This window comes from Callithrix jacchus, chromosome 17 (genome assembly GCF_049354715.1).
Source record: "Callithrix jacchus isolate 240 chromosome 17, calJac240_pri, whole genome shotgun sequence".
Taxonomy (NCBI): domain Eukaryota; kingdom Metazoa; phylum Chordata; class Mammalia; order Primates; family Cebidae; genus Callithrix; species Callithrix jacchus.
Window position 1 is genome coordinate 49,630,804 of NC_133518.1, and position 24,440 is coordinate 49,655,243.

Genomic DNA, 24,440 nt, shown 5'->3' on the forward strand with positions numbered 1-24,440 from the left:
AAGTCAGATATGATTATAATGTTCTTTCAATTCCGTTTTCTTCCTGCATAACCTGCAAAATACTCAGAAATTGCTAAGCCAGATATTATTACAATTTTTCTATTTCATGAGGAAGCCAGGAAGTCAGACTATTAAGTTATGTAACAGTTACAACATTAACACTTATAAAGTAGGAAAGAAAGTATAGATTGCAGAACCTAGTTCTAGCTGAACAACACTCTTAAAACACTCATACACACACTTCCCCCAATTATAGTGATTTTAAAATACACCTCTAATAGTTTTTCAGATTCCCTCAATTTTTCTTCTTTTTGCTGCTGCTCCTGGAGAACAGTCATATTGGTTCCAACCAAGTCATTGACCCTCATGGTGAGGCGCTCTATTTCCAACTCATTGGCACAGATAGTATCATTGGCCCGCTCCAGTTTACTGCTTAAGTGCTGAATTTCTGATTGGCTGGAAAGTTCCACAGACTCTAATTTCTGTTTCCGATTGGCAAGCTGAGCCTAGAAACACAAACCATCAATCAATAGGTAAAAGGGAAATGATAATGAATGAATAAGCAAGACTAAAATGAACCTACTATTTCCATGAAAGCATAACGCACTGGCTCAATAAAATACGTATGCTGAGAAGGGGTAAGAAAGAATTGAGAGGCTGGGCATGGTGGCTGCAATCCTAACACTATGGGAGGCTGAGGAGGGCAAATCGCTTGAGCTCAGGAGTTGGAGACCAGCCTGGAAATATGGCGAAACCCCGTCTTTATTAAAAAAAAAAAATACAAAAATTACCCGAGCATGGCAACACAGGAGGATCACTCAAACCCAGGAAGCAGAAGTTGCAGTGAGCCAAGATCACACCACTGCACTCCAGCCTGTGTGACAAAGTGAGACCCTGTCTCAAAAAAATAAATGAAATAAAATAATGGATAAAGTAAAGGGATTCCTCAGAAGAGATGCTACAGTATTCTACCTACTTACACAGAAATTCAACCACAACCTGTCTAGAGTTATTTCCTATTTAAAACATAGGAAACAGGAGCTATAAGGCATTATTCTATTTCTGATGGAAGTTCAGTTATTAGAATTTTAAAATCACTAAATATGTAGTTTAAATTCCGCCCCCCCCCACTTAGAGCATGTTGTAATTATTCTGTTTTAACATTACAAACATTCATATTTAGATTAATCAAAGTGACCATAAAATGCTCTTTAAATTAAAAGAAATGGGGAAATTGTGGACTTTTGTTTATTGGAGAAAAAGGGGCTTATAAGGCAGAAGAGACTGGTTCTGTCATCAGTTTTTGGACACTTCCTGAGTTAAAAGACGTAAATACAGTGCATCTCAAATTGGTTTCTCTCAATGACATATCTACTGAGTACTATGTTTTAGGCTATGCATCTCAGCAATATTGGTTTTCAGCTCCCAACTTTCTAGTTTTTACAAGTTTTAATCCAGCATCCTTGTACTTCATCTACAAACTTAAGATGAATATAAATCATCTGTGGAGGTAAACTTCCCTTATTCTAAATATTTCTAAAGGGAAAAACACACAGTTTTATTTTTAAAATACAAGTAGAGATATCTCTGGGAAACTGTTGCAGATCTAAAGATTTTATAATTTATAATACAGGTCCAAATACTATACTATATATTGCAGTCAAGTAAAGTAGATGCTAAAAAGTTCCCATAAGCCAGAGAGAGTGTAGAAGAAAGGTGACGAGACAGACAAATACTCTTTGTATAAATTACAAATCAAGATTTCAGTGCCAAGAGCCATTTTTCTTTTTACCAGATCCCCACAATGGTATGAAGAAAGAACATCAACATTTAGGTTTAGATTCACTAGAACAATTGCTAAGCATGGAACTGTCTCCAAACTTTCGAATACAATATAAACTTTTTTCCAAGAGGAAATCTTATATAGAATCCTGTACAGAATAAATAAATGTGCAGATTGGGTGAGGGTGAGAAGGAGAAAAGAGTTAGAGCCCAGCTTGCTGAAATGTCCCTTAGTTCAACCCTTAACCTGTACAGCAGCCCTAGCAGAACAAAGCTAGAAACCCACTGCCCAATGGGCACTCAGATAACACATAATTACAAAACACTATCTTCTTAGTACTGCAATAGCTACTTAATACTATCAACTCAAATCTGTGATCTTAAACTTAACACTGATACAATAAACTAATAAACTAAGGTATATTTTAACCACTAAGTTTAGATTTGCTAAATACAATAAACTCAGTTTTGAAGAATGAAGAACTAACCTTCTTTCACTAATTTACTATTTTGGTCACACAAAAATACAGTGTTTTTTAAGCATAGTAAACAGTACATAATCAAGTACAAATTCTAAATTTTCATTGCCTAGATTACACTAGGGCTGCACTACTACATGTAGCTACTGCACAACTGAACTGTGGTTAGTCTGAATTGAGATGTGCTCTTCACTGTAAAATAAAAATTCGGCCTTTTCGTCTGGGGGCAGCCATCAGGTAAGCCAAGATGGGTGCATACAAATATATCCAGGAGCTATGGAGAAAGAAGCAGTCTGATGTCATGCGCTTTCTTCTGAGGGTCCGCTGCTGGCATTACCGCCAGCTCTCTGCTCTCCACAGGGCTCCCCGCCCCACCCGGCCTGATAAAGCACGCCGACTGGGCTACAAGGCCAAGCAAGGTTACGTTATATACAGGATTCGTGTTCGCCGTGGTGGCCGAAAACGCCCAGTTCCTAACGTTGCAACTTACGGCAAGCCTGTCCATCATGGTGTTAACCAGCTGAAGTTTGCTCGAAGCCTTCAGTCTGTTGCAGAGGAGCAAGCTGGATGCCACTGTGGGGCTCTAAGAGTCCTGAATTCTTACTGGGTTGGCGAAGATTCCACATACAAATTTTTTGAGGTTATTCTCATCGATCCATTCCATAAAGCTATCAGAAGAAATCCTGACACCCAATGGATCACCAAACCAGTCCACAAGCACAGGGAGATGCGTGGGCTGACATCTGCAGGCAGAAAGAGCAGTGGCCTTGGAAAGGGCCATAAGTTCCACCACACTATTGGTCGTTCTCGCCGGGCAGCTTGGAGAAGGTGTAATACTCTCCAGCTCCACCGTTACCGCTAATATAAGTAAAGTTTGTAAAATTCATGCCTAATAAACAATTTAGGACAGTCATGTCTGCTTACAGGTGTTCTTTGTTAAAATTAGTCTGCTGATTGTTTCATGAATGCTTTGTCAAATTAAGAAAGTTAAAGTGCAATAATGTTTGAAGACAATACGTGATATGGTGTATGTTTCTAATAAGATAAACATTTTTGTCTTTGCTTTATCTTATTAGGGAGTTCTACGTCAGTGTATAAAACATACTGTGTGGTATAATAGGTTTAAAATAAACTCTTTAAAAGAAAAAAAAATAAAAATAAAAATTAAAAAAATAAAAATTCGGTGACCCAAAAGCCAAGCACCGTATGTTCTCACTCATACGTGGGTGTTGAACAATGAGAACACGTGGACTCAGGGAGAGGAGTATCACACACAGGGGACAGTTGGGGGGGAAGGGGAGAGACAATGGCGGGTGGGGAGGGAGGGGAGCGTGGGGAGGGAATAACATGGGGAGGAATGCCAGATATAGTATGCACATAAAGTAAAATACATAAATTTTTAAAAAAAAGAATAAAAAATTCAGTTAAAGATTTTAAAGACTCAGTTAAAAACAGGTAAAGTAAATATGATATTTCTGACATACTGAGTTGAATATATTATTAAAATTAATTTCACCTATTTTTACTTTTTAATGTGACTAGTAGAAAATTTTATATTACATGTGACTTACAAATATCTATTAGCACTACACTAATCTCAAGAATATCTCATCAATGCTAAGAAAATTAGAAATAAATGTAAAAAAACACTTCTAAAATAATGATTATTTCTGATAATTATCTGGCTTTAAATGTATTTTAAGGCTGGCATATTTTTTAAACTTTTTTTTTTTGTACTAACCACTAATTATTTGGGCCAGAAACAGGCATTCCTCTTATTAATCTAACATTTAGCATTCTATTGGAGTGGGTACAATTATTTCAACAACACAAATCACAGCAGAGGTGATTAAAAGAAGCAATCAAGTAGGCAATTTACATCATGGAGACAAACCAAAACAAAAGGCCAATGTGGGCAGCTAAAGAGTGAAGGAGAGTGGAGAAGACATTGGGGTCTGGGGGTTGAATTCAAATCCTTTTCTGCATTTGTGGTATGTACTTCCTGGTGCTTCAAGAAAATTACTCTTCAAGATAGTGAGATTACTATGAACAATGTGATATGAAGCAACAGGGCTTTTCACTTTCCAAGGAATCCCAATATGAAGGTATGGCCATTGTAAGCATCAATCCCTTACCAAGCTCCCCATCACTGTCAACTCCAAATGTGCCAGTGCAGGCCACAGCCTTGCAGCATTTCCACTAGAGAGCAGTTTGAAGAGCGTGTTAACAACACAGCTCCCAGTAAGATCCTCTTATCACTGTTGTATCTATGCAACCACGAACTTTTAAACAGTAGGTCTAAGCCAATTCAATTAACTCTGTTAATTCTACCAAGACAACAGATTAACATTTGAGTTAGGATCATTTTTTTCTTCAAAACAGGAAAAGGATGCTCTTAAAAATATAACATATATACTTACAAATATATTTATATACCTATAATTAAACAGTAGATTTAAAATTAGCTTCAAGAATATCTTACAGCTCATCTAAATATTTTAAAAGGAAAACATATAAAGCAACCTCTACTTTTTTTACACACTGTTTATCAGCTTTTTCAAATGTTTCTGATGTTCTCTAACATTTCCTTTGCATTACGTAGGCAAGAGAATAAGTAGCAGGAGATTCCTTGTCTTCTAAACAGAAATGACCTTGTGTTTTAGACTGTATTGATCCTTTCCCTATATTATATAACCATCATTCTGTTCTTGCATCTAGCATCACAGCTTAACTGTACTTTTTAATAAAATATATTTTAATATTTGATAGAACAAACATCCTCCATTACTCTTCTTTTAAAAAATGTTGGTGGTTGGGCGCAGTGGCTCATGCCTGTAATCCTAGCACTTTGGGAGGCCAAGATGGGTGGATTACTTGAGGTAAGGAGTTCGAGACCAGCCTGACCAATTTGGTGAAACCCCATCTCTACTAAAAATACAAAATCAGCTGGGTGCGGTGGTGCATGCCTGTAATTCCAGCTACTTGGGAGGCTTAGGCAGGAGAATCATTTGAATCCGAGAGGCAGAGGTTGCAGTGAGCCGAGATTGTGCTACTGCACTACAGCCTGGGCAACAAGAGTGAAACTCTGTCTCAAAAAAAAAAAAATGCTGGCTAGTATCATTCATTTACCATTCCACATGAATTTCAGACCCATTCTGTCAAATCCTCAAAATGTAATAGGCAATAAATTATATAATCATTTTAAAAACAAATTTACATCCCTATCAAATACCTTATACTAAATTAATTTTTAGATAAAATATATTAAAAAGATAAAGCATTAGAAGAAATAGTGGCTTAGGTAAGACTTTGTAGTATGATAACAAAGATAGAAACGCTGAAGAAAAACTTGATAGAATGAAGCAATTCTAAATAACTATAAAACAATTGTATTTCCATAAAAAAAAACTGGGCAAAAATTAAGGTAAACTGAGTAAAAACACACAACTGCAACATAATAGCAAAGGGCTTATACTTCACACTTAAGTATATGAAGAGCTCTCTCAGAATAGTAAAATATAAATATCCAGCCAGGTGTGGTGGCTCATGCCTGTAATCCCAGCACTTTGGGAGGCCAAGGTGGGTGGATCACTTGAGGTTGGGAGTTCGAGACCAGCATGACCAACATGGAGAAACTTTGTCTCTACTAAAAATACAAAAATTAGCTGTAATCGCAGCTACTTGGGAGGCTGAGGAAGGAAAATTGCTTGAACATGGGAGGCAGAGGTTGCAGTCAGCCAAGATGAGGCCACCACACTCCAGCCTGGGCAACAGAGACTCCATCTCAAAAAATAAAATAAAATAAAATATAAACATCCCAAAAGAAAAATGAGCAAAGGGCACAAACAATTTATGAAAAATGAAGATGGCCATAAACAGATGAAAAAAGTGCTCAACTTCACGCATATTAAAGAATGTATATTAAAACAATGATATCATTTTTCTCACTTATAAGAGTGACAAAGGCAAGCCTAAAAGTGGGGAAAGTCAAAAGAAATAATAGTGCTCAATGTGGGGAACGTATGAGGAAAGAGACATTGTCACATACTGCTAGAGAAAGTCTATCAATCCATCATTGAAGAAAACTTTGGCAATATATATTAAAATATCTGAATGTACGCTGATATAGTAGATCCAATTCTAGGACCATTTCCTAAGAAAATAAATGGGTAAATAATGTTTATTCAAGGATGTTTATTCAAGGATGTTCATCTAAACACTATTTACAAAAATGAAAAGTGAGAAACTAAATTTCTACAATAAGGGACTGGTTACAAATGTTGTTATACATTTAACAATAGGGTGGACTTCTACACTATCATTATGACTACAAATTTGTGGACATGTCATATTTGAAAAGAAAAAATTTTTAAGCTGTGAAGTGCTTAGCAGCAGTACCTGTCACACAGTAAGCACTCTACATATTTTAAAATTATGTTTCAAGGAAAATTTCAAGCATATACAAATATAGAGAGAATAAGATGATGGCCGGGTATGGTGGCTCAAGCCTGTAATCCCAGCATTTTGGGAGGCCGAGGCGGGTGGATCACGAGGTCAAGAGATCGAGACCATCCTGGTCAACATGGTGAAACCCCGTCTCTACTAAAAATACAAAAAATTAGCTGGGCATGGTGGCGCGTGCCTGTAATCCCAGCTTCTCAGGAGGCTGAGGCAGGAGAATTGCCTGAACCCAGGAGGCGGAGGTTGCAATGAGCCAAGATTGTGCCATTGCACTCCAGCCTGGGCAACAAGAGTGAAACCCCATCTCAAAAAAAAAAAAAGATGATGAACCCATATATATATATTACACAGCTTCAAAAATTATCAACACTTTGCTACTCTCACTTTGCTATTTTTTAAAGTTTGCAACTACCCTTCCCTTCCCATACACAGTGCATATAGTTTTTTCCCCTAACAAAAGTACAACAATGTATTGCATACTGTATGTAAGCATACACAAAGTCAGAAGAAACTTACACCAAAATGTTTTTCATGGTAAATCTCTAAATGGTAGAATTATGGGTGATTTTTTTAAATTTCTCATTTTATCTACAATTTCTCATTTTTCTAAAATAAGCATGTATTATGCAATTTTAATAGCGGACTAAAAGAAAAGAATTCAAATATGTAAGGCAAAGAATGAGAAGTTTCTGAATTATATTTTTAGATATTAAAAACATATAAGAAAAAAATGATAGAATTATTTTTTTTTTTAATTTTTTATTGGATTATAGGTTTTGGGGTACATGAGCAGAGCATGCAAGACAGTTGCGTAGGTACACACATGGCAGTGTGCTTTGCTTTTCTTCTCCCCTTCACCCACATTTGGCATTTCTCCCCAGGCTATCCCTCCCCACCTCCCCCTCCCACTGGCCCTCCCCTTTTCCCCCCAATAGACCCCAGTGTTTAGTACTCCCCTTTCTGTGTCCATGTGTTCTCATTTTTCATCACCCACCTATGAGTGAGAATATGCGGTGTTTCATTTTCTGTTCTTGTGTCAGTTTGCTGAGGATGATGTTTTCCAGATTCATCCATGTCCCTACAAACGACACGAACTCATCATTTCTGATTGCTGCATAATATTCCATGGTGTATATGTGCCACATTTTTCCAATCCAGTCTATTATCAATGGGCATTTGGGTTGATTCCAGGTCTTTGCTATTGTAAACAGTGCTGCAATGAACATTCGTGTACATGTGTCCTTATAGTAGAACGATTTATAGTCTTTTGGATATATACCCAGTAATGGGATTGCTGGGTCAAATGGAATTTCTATTTCTAAGGCCTTGAGGAATCGCCACACTGTCTTCCACAATGGTTGAACTAATTTACACTCCCACCAACAGTGTAAAAGTGTTCCTTTTTCTCCACATCCTCTCCAGCATCTGTTGTCTCCAGATTTTTTAATGATCGCCATTCTAACTGGCGTGAGATGGTATCTCAATGTGGTTTTGATTTGCATCTCTCTGATGACCAGTGACGATGAGCATTTTTTCATATGCTTGTTGGCCTCATATATGTCTTCTTTCGTAAAGTATCTGTTCATATCCTTTGCCCACTTTTGAATGGGCTTGTTTGTTTTTTTCCTGTAAAGCTGCTTGAGTTGTTTGTAAATTCTGGATATCAGCCCTTTGTCAAATGGGTAGACTGCGAAAATTTTTTCCCATTCTGTTGGTTGCCGATCCACTCTAGTGACTGTTTCTTTTGCCGTGCAGAAGCTGTGGAGTTTCATTAGGTCCCATTTGTCTATTTTGGCTTTTGTTGCCAATGCTCTTGGTGTTTTGTTCATGAAGTCCTTGCCTACTCCTATGTCCTGGATAGTTTTGCCTAGATTTCCTTCTAGGGTTTTTATGGTGCCAGGTCTTATGTTTAAGTCTTTAATCCATCTGGAGTTAATTTTAGTGTAAGGTGTCAGGAAGGGGTCCAGTTTCTGCTTTCTGCACATGGCTAGCCAGTTTTCCCAACACCATTTGTTAAACATGGAATCCTTGCCCATTGCTTGTTTTTGTCAGGTTTATCAAAGATTGTATAGTTGTATGTATGTTGTGTTGCCTCCGGTGCCTCTGTTTTGTTCCATTGGTCTATATCTCTGTTTTGGTACCAGTACCATGCTGTTTTGATTACTGTAGCCTTGTAGTATAGTTTGAAATCCGGTAGTGTGATGCCCCCCGCTGTGTTCTTTTTGCTTAGAATTGACTTGGCTATGCGGGCTCTCTTTTGGTTCCATATGAAGTTCATGGTGTTTTTCTCCAGTTCTGTGAAGAAAGTCAATGGTAGCTTGATGGGGATAGCGTTGATTCTGTAAATTACTTTGGGCAGTATAGCCATTTTCACGATATTAATTCTTCCTAACCATGAACATGGAATGTTTCTCCATCTGTTTGTGTCCTCTCTGATTTCGTTGAGCAGTGGTTTGTAGTTCTCCTTGAAGAGGTCCCTTACGTTCCTTGTGAGTTGTATTCCAAGGTATTTTATTCTTTTTGTAGCAATTGCGAATGGCAGTTCGCTCTTGATTTGGCTTTCTTTAAGTCTGTTTTATTGGTGTAGACGAATGCTTGTGATTTTTGCACATTGATTTTATATCCTGAGACTTTGCTGAAGTTGTTTATCAGTTTCAGGAGCTTTTGGGCTGAGGCGATGGGGTCTTCTAGGTATACTATCATGTCGTCTGCAAATAGAGACAATTTGGCTTCCACCTTTCCTATTTGAATACCCTTTATTTCTTTTTCTTGCCTGATTGCTCTGGCTAGAACTTCCAGTACTATATTGAATAGGAGTGGTGAGAGAGGGCATCCTTGTCTAGTACCAGATTTCAAAGGGAATGCTTCCAGTTTTTGCCCATTCAGTATGATATTGGCTGTTGGTTTGTCATAAATAGCTTTTATTACTTTGAGATACGTTCCATCGATACCGAGTTTATTGAGGGTTTTTAGCATAAAGGGCTGTTGAATTTTGTCAAATGCCTTCTCTGCGTCAATTGAGATAATCATGTGGTTTTTGTTTTTGGTTCTGTTTATGTGGTGAATTACGTTGATAGACTTGCGTATGTTGAACCAGCCTTGCATCCCTGGGATGAATCCTACTTGATCATGATGAATAAGTTTTTTGATTTGCTGTTGCAATCGGCTTGCCAATATTTTATTGAAGATTTTTGCATCTATGTTCATCATGGATATTGGCCTGAAGTTTTCTTTTCTTGTTGGGTCTCTGCCGGGTTTTGGTATCAGGATGATGTTGGTCTCATAAAATGATTTGGGAAGGATTCCCTCTTTTTGGATTGTTTGAAATAGTTTTAGAAGGAATGGTACCAGCTCCTCCTTGTGTGTCTGGTAGAATTCGGCTGTGAACCCATCTGGACCTGGGCTTTTTTTGTGAGGTAGGCTCTTAATTGCTGCCTCAACTTCAGACCTTGTTATTGGTCTATTCATAGTTTCAGCTTCCTCCTGGTTTAGGCTTGGGAGGACACAGGAGTCCAGGAATTTATCCATTTCTTCCAGGTTTACTAGTTTATGTGCATAGAGTTGTTTGTAATATTCTCTGATGATGGTTTGAATTTCTGTGGAATCTGTGGTGATTTCCCCTTTATCATTTTTTATTGCATCTATTTGGTTGTTCTCTCTTTTCTTTTTAATCAATCTGGCTAGTGGTCTGTCTATTTTGTTGATCTTTTCAAAAAACCAGCTCTTGGATTTATTGATTTTTTGAAGGGTTTTTCGTGTCTCAATCTCCTTCAGCTCAGCTCTGATCTTAGTAATTTCTTGTCTTCTGCTGGGTTTTGAGTTTTTTTGATCTTGCTCCTCTAGCTCTTTCAACTTTGACGATAGGGTGTCAATTTTGGATCTCTCCATTCTCCTCATATGGGCACTTATTGCTATATAGTTTCCTCTAGAGACTGCTTTAAATGTGTCCCAGAGGTTCTGGCACGTTGTGTCTTCATTCTCATTGGTTTCGAAGAACTTCTTTATTTCTGCCTTCATTTCGTTGTTTACCCAGTCAACATTCAAGAGCCAGTTGTTCAGTTTCCATGAAGCTGTGCGGTTCTGGGTCGGTTTCTGAATTCTGAGTTCTAACTTGATTGCACTATGGTCTGAGAGGCTGTTTGTTATGATTTCAGTTGTTCTGCATTTGTTGAGCAGTGCTTTACTTCCAATTATGTGGTCAATTTTAGAGTAGGTGTGATGTGGTGCTGAGAAGAATGTGTATTCTGTGGATTTGGGGTGGAGAGTTCTGTAAATGTCCACCAGGTTTGCTTGCTCCAGGTCTGAGTTCAAGCCCTGGGTATCCTTGTTGATTTTCTGTCTGGTTGATCTGTCTAGTATTGACAGTGGAGTGTTAAAGTCTCCCACTATTATTGTGTGGGAGTCTAAGTCCTTCTGTAAGTCATTAAGAACTTGCCTTATGTATCTGGGTGCTCCTGTGTTGGGTCCATATATGTTTAGGATCGTTAGCTCTTCTTGTTGTATCGATCCTTTTACCATTATGTAATGGCCTTCTTTGTCTCTTTTGATCTTTGTTGCTTTAAAGTCTATTTTATCAGAGATGAGAATTGCAACTCCTGCTTTTTTTTGCTTTCCATTAGCTTGGTAAATCTTCCTCCATCCCTTTATTTTGAGCCTTTGTGTATCCTTGCATGTGAGACGGGTTTCCTGGATACAGCACACTGATGGGTTTTGGATTTTTATCCAATTTGCCAGTCTGTGTCTTTTGATTGGTGCATTTAGTCCATTTACATTTAGGGTTAATATTGTTATGTGTGAATTTGATACTGCCATTTTGATTCTAAGTGGCTGTTTTGCCTGTTAGTTGTTGTAGATTCTTCATTATGTTGAAGCTCATTAGCATTCAGTGTGATTTTGGAATGGCTGGTACTGATTGATCCTTTCTATGTGTATTGCCTCTTTTAGGAGCTCTTGTAAAGCAGGCCTGGTGGTGACAAAATCTCTGAGTACTTGCTTGTTCGCAAAGGATTTTATTCTTCCTTCACTTCTGAAGCTCAGTTTGGCTGGATATGAAATTCTGGGTTGAAAGTTCTTTTCTTTAAGAATGTTGAATATTGGCCCCCACTCTCTTCTGGCTTGTAGTGTTTCTGCCGAGAGATCTGCTGTGAGTCTGATGGGCTTCCCTTTGTGGGTGACCTGACCTTTCTCTCTGGCTGCCCTTAGTATTCTCTCCTTTATTTCAACCCTGTTGAATCTGACGATTATGTGCCTTGGGGTTGCTCTTCTTGCGGAATATCTTTGTGGTGTTCTCTGTATTTCCTGCAATTGAGTGTTGGCTTGTCTTGCTAGGTGGGGGAAATTTTCCTGGATGATGTCCTGAAGAGTATTTTCCAGCTGGGATTCATTCTCTTCGTCCCCTTCTGGTACACCTATCAAACGTAGGTTAGGTCTTTTCACGTAGTCCCACATTTCTTGGAGACTTTGTTCATTCCTTTTTGCGCTTTTTTCTCTGATCTTGGTTTCTCGTTTTATTTCATTGAGTTGGTCTTCGACTTCAGATATTCTTTCTTCTGCTTGGTCAATTCGGCTATTGAAACTTGCGTTTGCTTCGCGAAGTTCTCGTATTGTGTTTTTCAGCTCCTTTAATTCATTCATATTCCTCTCTAAGGTATCCATTCTTGTTATCATTTCCTCGAATCTTTTTTCAAATCTGTTTTCAAGGTTCTTAGTTTCTTTGCATTGATTTAATACATGATCTTTTAGCTCACAAAAGTTTCTCATTATCCATCTTCTGAAGTCTAATTCCATCATTTCGTCACAGTCATTCTCCGTCCAGCTTTGTTCCCTTGCTGGTGAGGAGTCTTGGTCCTTTCTAGGAGGCGCTGTGTTCTGGTTTCGGGTGTTTTCCTCCTTTTTGCGCTGGTTTCTTCCCATCTTTGTGGATTTGTCCGCTGGTCGTCTGCGTAGTTGCTGACTTTTCGTTTGGGTCTCTGAGTGGACACCCAGAATGTTGATGATGAAGTAATTCTGTTGCTTGGTTTTCCTTCTACCAGTCTAGCCCCTTCGCTGTACGACTGTTGAGGTCCGCTCCAGACCCTGCTTGTCTGGGGTGCACCTCTAGTAGCCGTGGCACAGCGAGGGATGCTACCAGTTTCTTTTTCTGCTCTTTGTCCCAGGATGATGCCTGCCTAATGACAGTCTTTTGGATATAGAGGGGTCAGGGAGCTGCTTGAGGAGACAGTTTGTACTTTATAGGGGTTTAATTGCTGAGCTGTGCACTCTGTTGTTCATTCAGGGCTGTTAGGCTGCTATGTTTGATTCTGCTGCAACACAGCTCATTAAACAACCCTTTTTTTTTCTCAAATGCTCTGTGTTGAGGGGTTTGGGCTTTATTTTTGGATGTCCGATCAGGTGTCCTGCCCAGCTCAAAGGCAGACTAGCCACTGTTTGGCTGCCGAGGCTCCGCCCTGCTGTTGTGTGATTCGCGCTGTTCCTGCCGGCTCTGCTGTGGTCTCCGCCACGCCCTGCGGCGGAGTCTCTTCGTTGTAGCGTGTTGCCTCAGCAACGGCAGGCTGCGTCAGCAGTGGGCGTGTATCTCAGTAGGGACGGGTTGCCTCGGCAACGGCTGGCTGTGTCAGCAGTGGGCGTGTATCTCAGTTGGGGCGGGTTGCCTCGGCAACGGCTGGCTGCCTCAGCAGTGGGCGTGTATATCAGTTGGGGCAGGTTGCCTCCGTAGTGGTGGACGCCCCTCCCCCACAGAGCGTCTCGGACCGTCTGCCCGGGATAGTTTGAAATCGCGGTTTTGTTCATCCCACTGGGTATCCCAAACGATCTGTCCCTGCAATCCCCTGGGCTGGGCTACTGTGCAAGTCTCGTTCAGTCTCAAGTCCAGCCCTCTCAAGTCTCAGGTTGCCGGTTCAACAAGGCACCCGGACAAGCACGCCCTGTGGGGATTGCTGGGTAGGGCCGGCCACCGCCGCCCCGGCTGCCGGCTTCGCCAGGCAGACCTACTGCCTGGCGTCCCGTGTCTTTTTATACTTGGGAGTTTACCCGTTCTGTGGGCAACAAAGATCAGTCTGGAAATGCAGCACTGACTCACCGTTTGTGAATTCAATGCGGGCTCCAATCCTGAGTTGTTCTCACAGCGCCATCTTGAGTCCCCTCTCGATAGAATTATTTTTTAATGGAGGGTGGGTTAATAGCCACTTAGTCTCCCAAGTTTTCTACTGTTATTGTTCAACGGTGACCCACATTTCAACCAAATGCCATATATCAACCTTGACTGAATTCTGACTCAAATATGCAATTGTAAAAAGATAGTTTTTTGGACAACTGGAGAAATGTGAACAGACTGGATATTAAATTATATTAAGAAGTTATTATTCTATTAATGTGATACCAATATATTGTAGTTATTTTTTAAGTCCTTACCTGTTGGGAAATAAGATGATATCTGTGATTTGCTCTGTAATATTCCCACAAAAAACAAGAAGTAGGGAAGGGTATAAAGTTTCAGTTTGACAAGATAAAAAAGTTCCAGAGATCTGTTGCACAACAATGTACATATAGTTAACATTACTGTACTATATATTTAAAAATGGTTACAGTGGAACATTTTGTTATGTGTATTTTACCACAATTAAAGACTGATGCCGGGCGCAGTGGCTCACACCTGTAATCCCAGCACTCTGGGAGGCCCAGGCAGGAGGATCACAAGGTAAAGAGACTGAGACCATCCTGACCAACTTGGTGAAACCCCGTCTCTACTAAAAAATATAAAAATTAGCTGGGTGTGGTGGTGTGCGCCTGTAGTCCCAGCTACTCGGGAGGCTGAAGCAGGAGAATATGAACTCAGGAGGCAGAGATTGCAGAGAGCCGAGATTGTGCCATCCCAGCCTGGCGCCTGGAGACAGAGTGAGACTCTGTCTCAAAAAAAAAAAAAAAGAAAAGAAAAGATTGACAAGATGACAACTATTAATGCTTGTTAATGGATATAGATTAGTTTATTTCAATGTTTAAAAAAATAATGATCATGCAGCACTGGTATACACTGAATCAAAGAAAGATTTAATTTTATTTAGTTTGCTAAGGGAGAAAGAGAAATACATTTATATGTAACATTTTTATTGAACGATCAGATAGTTTTAGGTTCAACAAAACTATCAGAAGAATAATTCAAACATCCTTAGTAGGAAAAACCTATGTTGGCTGTTGAAAGGCTTCTTACTCTAGCCCTAGCTAATTAACAGTAACTAAAAATCCTATTTTTACTAATAATGAAGTTTTCATTACGTAGAGTTAATAATCACAATAGTAATTTGAAAAAGGATAACAGTAATTTGAAGAGAATCTATAATCAGTAATACTCCATCATAACGAATTGAGAACTGTAAAAATTGAGACTCAATTTTTTTTTTGTCAATTGGAAGGCTACAAGTAGAATATAACAACATGTTGGTTGATTGTAGTGATTCACACCTGTAATCCTAGCACTTTAGGAGGCCAAGGTGGGAGGACTGCTGGAGCCCAGGAGTCCGAGACCAGCTGAGCCATGTAGTGAGACTCAACAAAAAAAAAAATTTTTTTGTTAAAAAAATATATACATATAAAATAATATTTTGTAGTTATTAGGTCTACATAGCGCTTTGACATTCAAGTCTAAAAACTGGTCTAGACATCTCAGAATTTCACTGGTGTGTCTGGCTGCATAGCTCGCTGCAGCCTAGAAAATAAATTTCTGCCTTGCAGTTGTTGTGGACTTTTCCTATCATTTTGAATGAAGTCACTCACAGCAGAGCCACTGTCAGTAGTTTATCAGACAGCGGATATTTTGGGAGGCAAACAAAAAGTTAATGCATTACTGGGACTTAAAACAGCAAACAAATGCAGATTATTTTTAAAACCCAAAAAGCAAAAAAAAAAAAAAAAGTAAAAATAAAGAAATAAACACCTTCCCTCTATCTGTTTCAACTTCAACTTACCCAATCTATTCCCTCATTCTATAAAACTAAGATAACTACCAACCTTGACAGATTATCATAATATTAAACAAAGAACACATTCAAAAAGCATCCAGAAGAAGCACTGGGACAGTGTCTAGCACATAACAGATGATCACAAATTTCTTTATTTTCCTTTATGTTCTTGATTCTAATTGAAAAAGGAATGAGCTGAATATGTTCTTAGAAGACATATTTCTAAATTAGGTGTCTATTTTTTGGTTTTGCTTAAGCCATTAAAAGAAAAGTTTCTACCAGAGTTCCAAAAAAAATTGCTTTTGTTACCACAAAGACACCACTTTTAGTTAGTGTGCACACCATTGCAATGTGACTCTCTCCACATCTGTCTGCACAGGCAGACGAACTGAAGCTCCCTGGCTGACGCACCTTGGCCGAGGCATCCCAGTGACCAGATGGAGCAAGGCACGGACTATAGTAGAGCCAAGAGACCCAACAACAGAGACAGAAAGACCTGGGAAAGGAGACAGAGGGAGGAATGGGATTGGGGTAGGGAACAAAGAGAGGAGAGGAAGACAGGGTGACAAAGCTAGGGACCAGGATGAGGAGAGTGAACATGGATAAAAGCATAGAGTGAGCCTGAGTAAGTAAGACAATGACAGAGAGTGGGTGAGCGAGTGAGAAACAAGCAAGGAGGCAAAGCAGCAAACCAGCACAAGGACATAAGCCTGGACAGGAGAGTGGGTACGTGCATGTGTGAGGGCAAGCAGGAAGGAGGAGTTGAGTCTAGATACTGAGGAGGAGAGGGTTCCTAAGCAAGAAAGAGAGAAGGGTTCATGGAGAGAAGCTGAAAAGGGCTGAATGGTACCAGGAGGCTGCATTAAGGTAGTTCAGACTTGATCAAAACCTGTCTGCTTCTGATTATTTTAAAATGTCTTAAGCCTACCTGAATTATCTCTGATTGTTCTGCCAGAGCCTTCCTTTGTGCCTCCAGTGAAGATACCTGATGCTGATAAATCAAGCGTTGCTTCTCCCAGTCCAGTGATTTCTGACGGAATTCCTAAGGAAGCAATTAGGGTACTTAATTTCTGAGTGCTTCTCCTCACTATCTCTACTTCCCAGACTCCCTTTTACTTTAATTTCTCCCCATGTCCCTGGATACACTTGTACCTTTCTCCACAGCAGGAGCCCCATTACTCACTTAGCTGACAGAGCTGGAGAGTAATACCAAATTCCTCACATTCTGTGCCTCTGGATATCTGTCTTTCTAAATTTAACACCCTAATGGTGAGGAGTATGAAACACAGATGCTAAGCACTGGATTCAGATTATTTTCACTGATTTGCTGCCACCTAAGGGTTGTTATAATTTTCTAGTGAATTTTCAGAAAACTGATGCTAATGATAACTAAAATTTCCAAGTATGATTACAGATATCCCTCACTATCCAAATTCTTGATATCTTGACCCAGAAATTGAACAGATTAAATTTTCAGGTAAGTCCCTTGGTAGTCCAAATTTTAGTTCTCAGTATCTAAAACTCAAGAAGCAAGTAGATTCAGATAACACAATATCCTTTGATATCCAAATATTTATTATCTTAACAGAGGAACTGCAAAGGCTTGAATAACAAAGAAAATCTGTACTAAATTTTAACAGATATTTAAACCCAAAGCCAAACAGTTCAAAATTAATGATGAATCAATAGTAACTTCAAATAAATATTTATGAAAATGTGGCAAATCAAAGGGAAAGAAAACTCAAATTTCTCTATCACTGTCTTCCAGGACCCTCAACTCCTGAAGTCTCAGGTTCCTTAAGATAAGCATTGTTAACCAAATTTCTGATATTCACTTATTCACTCATTCAATCTTTCTACTATATATGCTAGGTGCTGCTTTAGGAGTCAAGTATACAATACTTAACAAAAACCCCAGTCCCACTCAAATGGGGGCAAGAGACAACACATTTCTTGTATGGTATAGCAGATGGTAGTACAGGTTTTGGAGAAAACAGAGCATGAGGCATTCAGAGTTGGGGTTGTAATTTTTAAAAGAGATGGCCAGATTGACTGAAAAACATTTAAATAAACACCTAGGAAGATAGGGGTGAAGTTACAATATTCTGGGTGGAAAGAACAGCCCTGAAGTAAGAGCATCCTGGTGTGTTTGAGGGTGAGAAAGGAGGCTGATGTGGCTGGAATAAAAAGAATGAAAGTGAAAGTAGGAGAAGACAAGGTAAGAGAGATAACTGGGAGTAAGACCACATAGGTCATTAGGATAACTTAGGATTTTTTTTTTTTTGGAGGAAGGGATGAAGGCAGGGAAGGGAGGGAAGGAGGAAGGGAGGAAGGCAGGAAGGGAGGGAGGGAAGAAGGAAGGGAGGGAGGAAGGAAGGGATGAAGGAAGGAAGGAAGGGAGGGAGGGGGGAGGAAGGAAGGGAGGGAGGGAGGGAGGGAGAGAAGGGAAGGGAAGAAATCAAGCAATGAGAGAGACATTGCCAACCTGGAGCTAGAGGTTTACAAGTTGATTTCTCTTTTTTTGAGAGAAGGAAAGAAAAAAAAAATGAGTAAAGGAGAGGAAGAAAGAGGAAGAGAAAAAGGGAGGGTGAACAGAAATATTGCTTTATTCTGAAAAAAAATGGGTATTAATAATGGTCAATCAATGTTTCATTTAAACCTATGAGTAGGTGTGATGTGGTATTGACAAGAATGTATATTTTATGTATTTGAAGTGGAGAGCTCTATAAATATTTATTAAGTTTACTTGCTCCGGATCTGAGTTCGAGTCCTTGATATCCTTATTAATTTTCTGTCTCATTGAATCTAAGTCTCTATGTATCTGGGTGATAAGATCGTTAGCTCTTGTTGTTGCATTGATCCTTTTACCACTATATCTTTGTTGCTTTGAAATCTATTTTATCTGATACGAGAATTGCAACTCCTGCTTTTTATTTATTTATTTTTGCTCTCCATTTGGTTGGTAAATCTTTCTCCATTCCTTTGTTTTGAGTCTTTGTGTATCCCTGCATGTGAAACAGGTCTGGATGTAACATGCCGTTGGGTTTTGGCTGTGTCTTTCGATTGGGGGATTTAGTCGATTTAATTTAGGGTTACTGCCATTTGATGTTAACTGGCTGTTTGATCCATTCATTGATGTAGATTCTTCTTTATGTGGGTGCTCTTTACTTTTTGATATATTTTTAGAAAGGCTAATACTGGTTGTTTCTTTCTGTGTGTAATGCTTCTTTCAGAAGCGCTTGTAAAGCAGGCCTGGTGGTAATAAAATCTCTGAGTACTTGCTTGTTCATAAAAGATTTTATTTTTCCTTCAGTTGTGAAGCTTAGTTTGGCTGGATATGAAATTCTGGGCTGAAGGTTCTTCTGTTCTTTGAGGATGTTGAATATTGGCCCCCACTCTCTTCTGGCTTGTAGAGTTTCTGCTGAGAGATCTGCTGTAAGTCTGATAGGCTTGCCTTTGTGGGTAACCTGACCTTTCTCTCTGGCTGCCCTTAGTATTTTCTCCTTCGTTTCAACTCTGGTGAATCTAATGATTATGTGCCTTGGGGTTGCTCTTCTTGAGGAATATCTTTGTGGTGTTCTCTGTATTACCTGGGGTTGAATATTGACCTGCTTTGCTAGTTTAGGAAAATTTTCCTGAATAATATCCTGAAGGGTATTTTCCAGCTTGGATTCATTCTCTCCGTCGCATTCAGGTACACCTATCAAACGTAAATTTGGTCTTTTCACATAGTCCCACATTTCTTGGAGACTTTGCTCATTCCTTTGTATCCTTTTTTCTTTAATCTTGTCTTCTCATTTTATTTCATTAAATAACTTAGGATTTTAAGAGAAGCTGCTGTAAGGTTTTTGTATAGGAAGTGATATAATTTGACTTACATTACAACAGAATCATTCTGGCTATTGTGCTGAGAAAAGAGAAGTCTAGGATGACTCTGAGGTTTTAGCTTGAGCAAACTGAGTTGCCAACAACTAAAACAGAAATCAGTGTTGGAGAGACAGGGAAGAGAAAGACAGGACTTTAGCTTAGGCATTTTAAGTCTGACATAGTTTTAAACCTTATAGTGGAGACAGGAAAGAAGGAGTTGAAAGTTATTCTGTTATGAAGAGGCGAGGTCTTGGCTAGATATACAAATTTGGGAATTGTTAACATATACACAGTGCTAAAGCAATGAAGTTCAATGACATGGCCCTAGGTTAAGGAGTAACGGAGACTGAGGAATGATGAACAAGGAGAAAAATGAGAGAAATGTGGTTTTTCTGAAGCCAAGTCAAGAAAGTAGTTAAGGAGGTGGGAAAGACCAGCTCTCCTACAAAGTTGCAGATAGGATGAGGAAGATGAGGACCAGCCCACAGGCTTTGGGAATGTGGAGGTCACTGGTGATCTCTATGTGAATAGCTTCTGCAGTGTGAGGGGACAAAAGCCTTATTGAGTGGGTACAAGAAAAATGAGACAAGAGGAACTGGAGACAAGTATACATGACTGAAGTAATTTTTCTAGTTATAAAATGAAAGAAATAAAATGGGGCAGAAGAGAAGAGAGGGGTCAAGAGAGGATATTTAAGAGGAGGGAAATTTGGATGCTGATAAAAAATATCTAGTAGAGAGAAAAAAATTAAGGCTGCAGAATAGAGAAGGTGAACTGCTTGAGTAATATCTTAGGTAGAAAAGGGAGGGCATAGGTAGTTCCTCCAGGAAAGAAGGCAGGGTTCATGGACACAGATGCAGATAGGTGGGTAGACACAGAGTTGGAAAGAAAGAAAGATATAACCCAAAGTTTATAACACTGTGGGGAAAGGTGTTGAAAGTTTGAAGAGAAAAGCAGAAGTATGAAATACTCACTGTGGAAAGTAGGAGATGAGAGGAAATATGGTATGATTCCAGGTAGCATTAGGACCCATTTGGGGTTAGTGCATGAATTTAAAGTGTGGTCAGACAGCATGGTTAGGTTTTTCTCCAGTCATGTTCAGCTACACACAACAGGTAGAGAGTGGGCAGAAAGGTGGACTTAAGAAGAGCTGTGATTCTGCCAAGCAAATATGAGGAAGCAAGAGAGGAGCACAGGAGATGAAGGGGAAAGTAAGAAATATAATCCTAGAATTTAAGCTTGGTAAGGACTGATAAGTGAGAACACTAATGGAGCAGTAAAAAGGCAGCAGAAGTCAATCATTTTAAGGGATGGTTTATGATTACTGAGAGTCAAAGGACTAGAGAGAGTTAGCTGAGTAGACAGGGATTGGTAGTCTAATAATTAAATGCACAAAAAAGAGATTCTAGAGGGTGGCATATATTGATAATGACGAGAGCTAAGGAATGACAATGGGAGTAAGTAGATAAGAACACAGCGGGGGGCATCACACTACCGGATTTCAAACTATACTACAAGGCTACAGTAATCAAAACAGCATGGTACTGGTACCAAAACAGAGATATAGACCAATGGAACAAAACAGAGGCACCGGAGGCAACACAACATATCTACAACTATACAATCTTTGATAAACCTGACAAAAACAAGCAAGGGGGAAAGGATTCCCTGTTTAACAAATGGTTTTGGGAAAACTGGCTAGCCATGTGCAGAAAGCAGAAACTGGACCCCTTCCTGACACCTTACACTAAAATTAACTCCAGATGTATTAAAGACTTAAACATAAGACCTGGCACCATAAAAATCCTAGAAGGAAATCTAGGCAAAACTATCCAGGACATAGGAGTAGGCAAGGACTTCATGAACAAAACACCAAAAGCATTGGCAACAAAAGCCAAAATAGACAAATGGGACCTAATCAAACTCCACAGCTTCTGCACGGCAAAAGAAACAGTCACTAGAGTGGATCGGCAACCAACAGAATGGGAAAAAATTTTTGCAGTTTACCCATCTGACAAAGGGCTGATATCCAGAATTTACAAACAACTCAAACGGATTTACAGGAAAAAACCAAACAAGCCCATTCAAAAGTGGGCAAAGGATATGAACAGATACTTTACGAAAGAAGACATATATGAGGCCAACAATCATATGAAAAAATGCTCATCGTCACTGGTCATCAGAGAGATGCAAATCAAAACCACATTGAGATACCATCTCACGCCAGTTAGAATGGCGATCATTAAAAAATCTGGAGACAACAGATGCTGGAGAGGATGTGGAGAAAAAGGAACACTTTTACACTGTTGGTGGGAGTGTAAATTAGTTCAACCATTGTGGAAGACAGTGTGGCGATTCCTCAAGGCCTTAGAAATAGAAATTCCATTTGACCCAGCAATCCCATTACTGGGTATATATCCAAAAGACTATAAATCGTTCTACTATAAGGACACATGTACACGAATGTTCATTGCAGCACTGTTTACAATAGCAAAGACCTGGAATCAACCAAAATGCCCATTGATAATAGACTGGATTGGAAAAATGTGGCACATATACACCATGGAATATTATGCAGCAATCAGAAATGATGAGTTTGTGTCGTTTGTAGGAACATGGATGAATCTGGAGAACGTCATTCTCAGCAAACTGACACAAGAACAGAAAATGAAACACCGCATATTCTCACTCATAGGTGGGTGATGAAAAATGAGAACACATGGACACAGAAAGGGGAGTACTAAACACTGGGGTCTATTGGGGGGAAAAGGGGAGGGCCAGTGGGAGGGGGAGGTGGGGAGGGATAGCCTGGGGAGAAATGCCAAATGTGGGTGAAGGGGAGAAGGAAAGAAAAGCACACTGCCATGTGTGTTCCTACGCAACTGTCTTGCATGCTCTGCTCATGTACCCCAAAACCTAAAATCCAATAAAAAAAATAAAAAAAAAACAAAAAAAAAGAAAAAAAGACAAGGGAGATAATCAAAACTGTCTATGGAGGAAAGAAAGCCACAAAACTGTAAGGTCAGAGTATTATAAGCATCATCTCTAATTGACAGTGAGCTGGGTGCTGAAATCTATGAGCCAGGGAAATAACCCAGGGATCAGAAGATGACTACTTTGGTTCTATGTACATTGGTTGGCAGTGTAGGCTGGTAACATGAAAATCAAAGATGAGGTTTTTGAGATAGAAAAGAGAATGGTCAGGAAGTGGCAATGAGGGGCAAGAAGGATACAGGGTTTGGGGGAAAAGGTATTGTCGAAAAGGGTGGAGGGGAAGCAGTATCTGTGACCTTCTGATTCTAAGCTCTTCAAATGTATAAAAAGATTGATATAAAAGAATATCAAACACAGAAATTATACTTTTAAGTAATAATAACATACTGGCATTTGTGGGTGACATGTAACCCAGAGTAAAAACTTGTAAGTGATCATATAAAGATGTTGAACAATGTTTCTCAAATTAGAATCAGCTAGGGAACCTAGATACAATGCAGATCCCTAGGTCCTATGCCATACTACTGGATCAGCATTGCTGAGAGCCTAAAAGCACTCTGGTAATTCTTATGTCCACTGAAGAACTAATGGCAAGGACAGAAGAAGGGAGTGACAGCCTTGTGCTACTCCTTCATCTATTCTTAGAACTATTAGCTCACCACCTCCCCTTACATCCTCAACATATACAATAATCATGGAGCTAATCAGTCTTAATAAAAACAAAGTCAGCAAAGAAGGAAGTGAATGGCTTACTATATCTGAATGAGAACTGAGAATAATCTGATATGGAGATTGCTCTGTACAACAAGTGCCATATACTTTCTACATTTACTAAGCCCCGCTTTATTAAGTGCTTGAGATACAATGCTATATAAGACAAGAACAATGTCCATAGAGGATCGCCTGTAACTAGTGGTCAATGTTTCCCAATGGGAGAGATAATGGCATTTGGGGTACAATAATCCTTCCTGTGTGGAACACTCAGGCATGTTTAATTTCCCTGGTCACTGTCCCCTAAATGTCAGTTTTATTATGCTCAATCATTTTGACAACCAAAAAAAATACATTTGCTAATGCTCCCTAAGGGTGGTACTGCCCTCTTGAGAATTATTGATGGCCAGTAACCCCGTTAACCATGGAGAACCAGATGATAGAATATATGGTGTATCACCCTCTCACTTTTGAAATAACTTGGTGGCAGTCCTAAAGATGGTAGAAAACTGCTTTCAGAAAATAGTGCTACTAGAAACAGCACTTTCTTACATGAAGGCTGACAATCACTACAAATTATTACTATGAACATACCTCTATTTTTGCAGTTAACCTCTCAATTTCAGACCGATCTTCCCGGTGATTTTTGGTATTTCCTCTGAATTCCCTCATTTGCTTTTTCTGAAGCTTTTCGTAGCCTCTCTTTAGTCTGCCTAACTGCAGAAACAATTATTTCTATACTTAAAGTTTAGGAATTTGTAAAAAGTAGTGGTGAGACAAATTGGTATTATGAAAACAAGAGTAGTGCTAAGCAGTACTACTGTGAACATGTTAGATCTTCAAACCAAAACACAAAAGGAAACTAAAAATTAAATATGTAAAACAAACACTAGTAAAGAAATGTATTCAAGAAAACAATCAAAAAAAATTTTTTTTAAACAAGTTTTTTATTACGATAGCCTTGCACTTAAAGACCCGACTACCCACGCCCCCATTAAAAGCAACAAATAAAAACTCTTTTTCTTTCCTCTAGGTCTGTGATTCTCAAGCCATGCTCCTACAGGTCACTGATATTCAGGAAGCAGGAGAAGACTACTTTTGAATTAAATCAGAATAAAAGCAGTTTTTTCCAAATCTGAAGAATAAAATTGAGTTAATGGATAAAACTTCCTTACTTTCTTTATTTATCCCA

The 24,440-nt window shown here is 39.1% G+C and overlaps 1 protein-coding gene and 1 pseudogene across 13 annotated transcripts in view; one reads left to right on the top strand and one right to left on the bottom strand.

Annotated features, from left to right (window-relative positions):
* CEP63 (centrosomal protein 63) overlaps positions 1-24,440 on the bottom strand; it is an 87,613-nt gene that overhangs the window by 16,151 nt on the left and 47,022 nt on the right. For 9 of the 12 annotated variants that reach the window (XM_078354188.1, XM_078354187.1, XM_078354186.1 and 6 more), the window contains 3 exons: positions 23,843-23,965; positions 16,605-16,718; positions 273-506 (listed from right to left, as the gene is read on the bottom strand). In XM_078354188.1, coding sequence (XP_078210314.1) covers positions 273-506; positions 16,605-16,718; positions 23,843-23,965 — 471 coding nt within the window. The remainder of the gene's footprint in view (positions 1-272; positions 507-16,604; positions 16,719-23,842; positions 23,966-24,440) is intronic. The other 3 variants (XM_078354184.1, XM_078354181.1, XM_078354182.1) reach the window with 2 other exon arrangements.
* On the top strand, positions 2,472-3,174 carry LOC100400836 (large ribosomal subunit protein eL15 pseudogene; annotated as a pseudogene). Its single transcript, XR_013528629.1, has one exon. The product of XR_013528629.1 is annotated as a large ribosomal subunit protein eL15 pseudogene (transcript).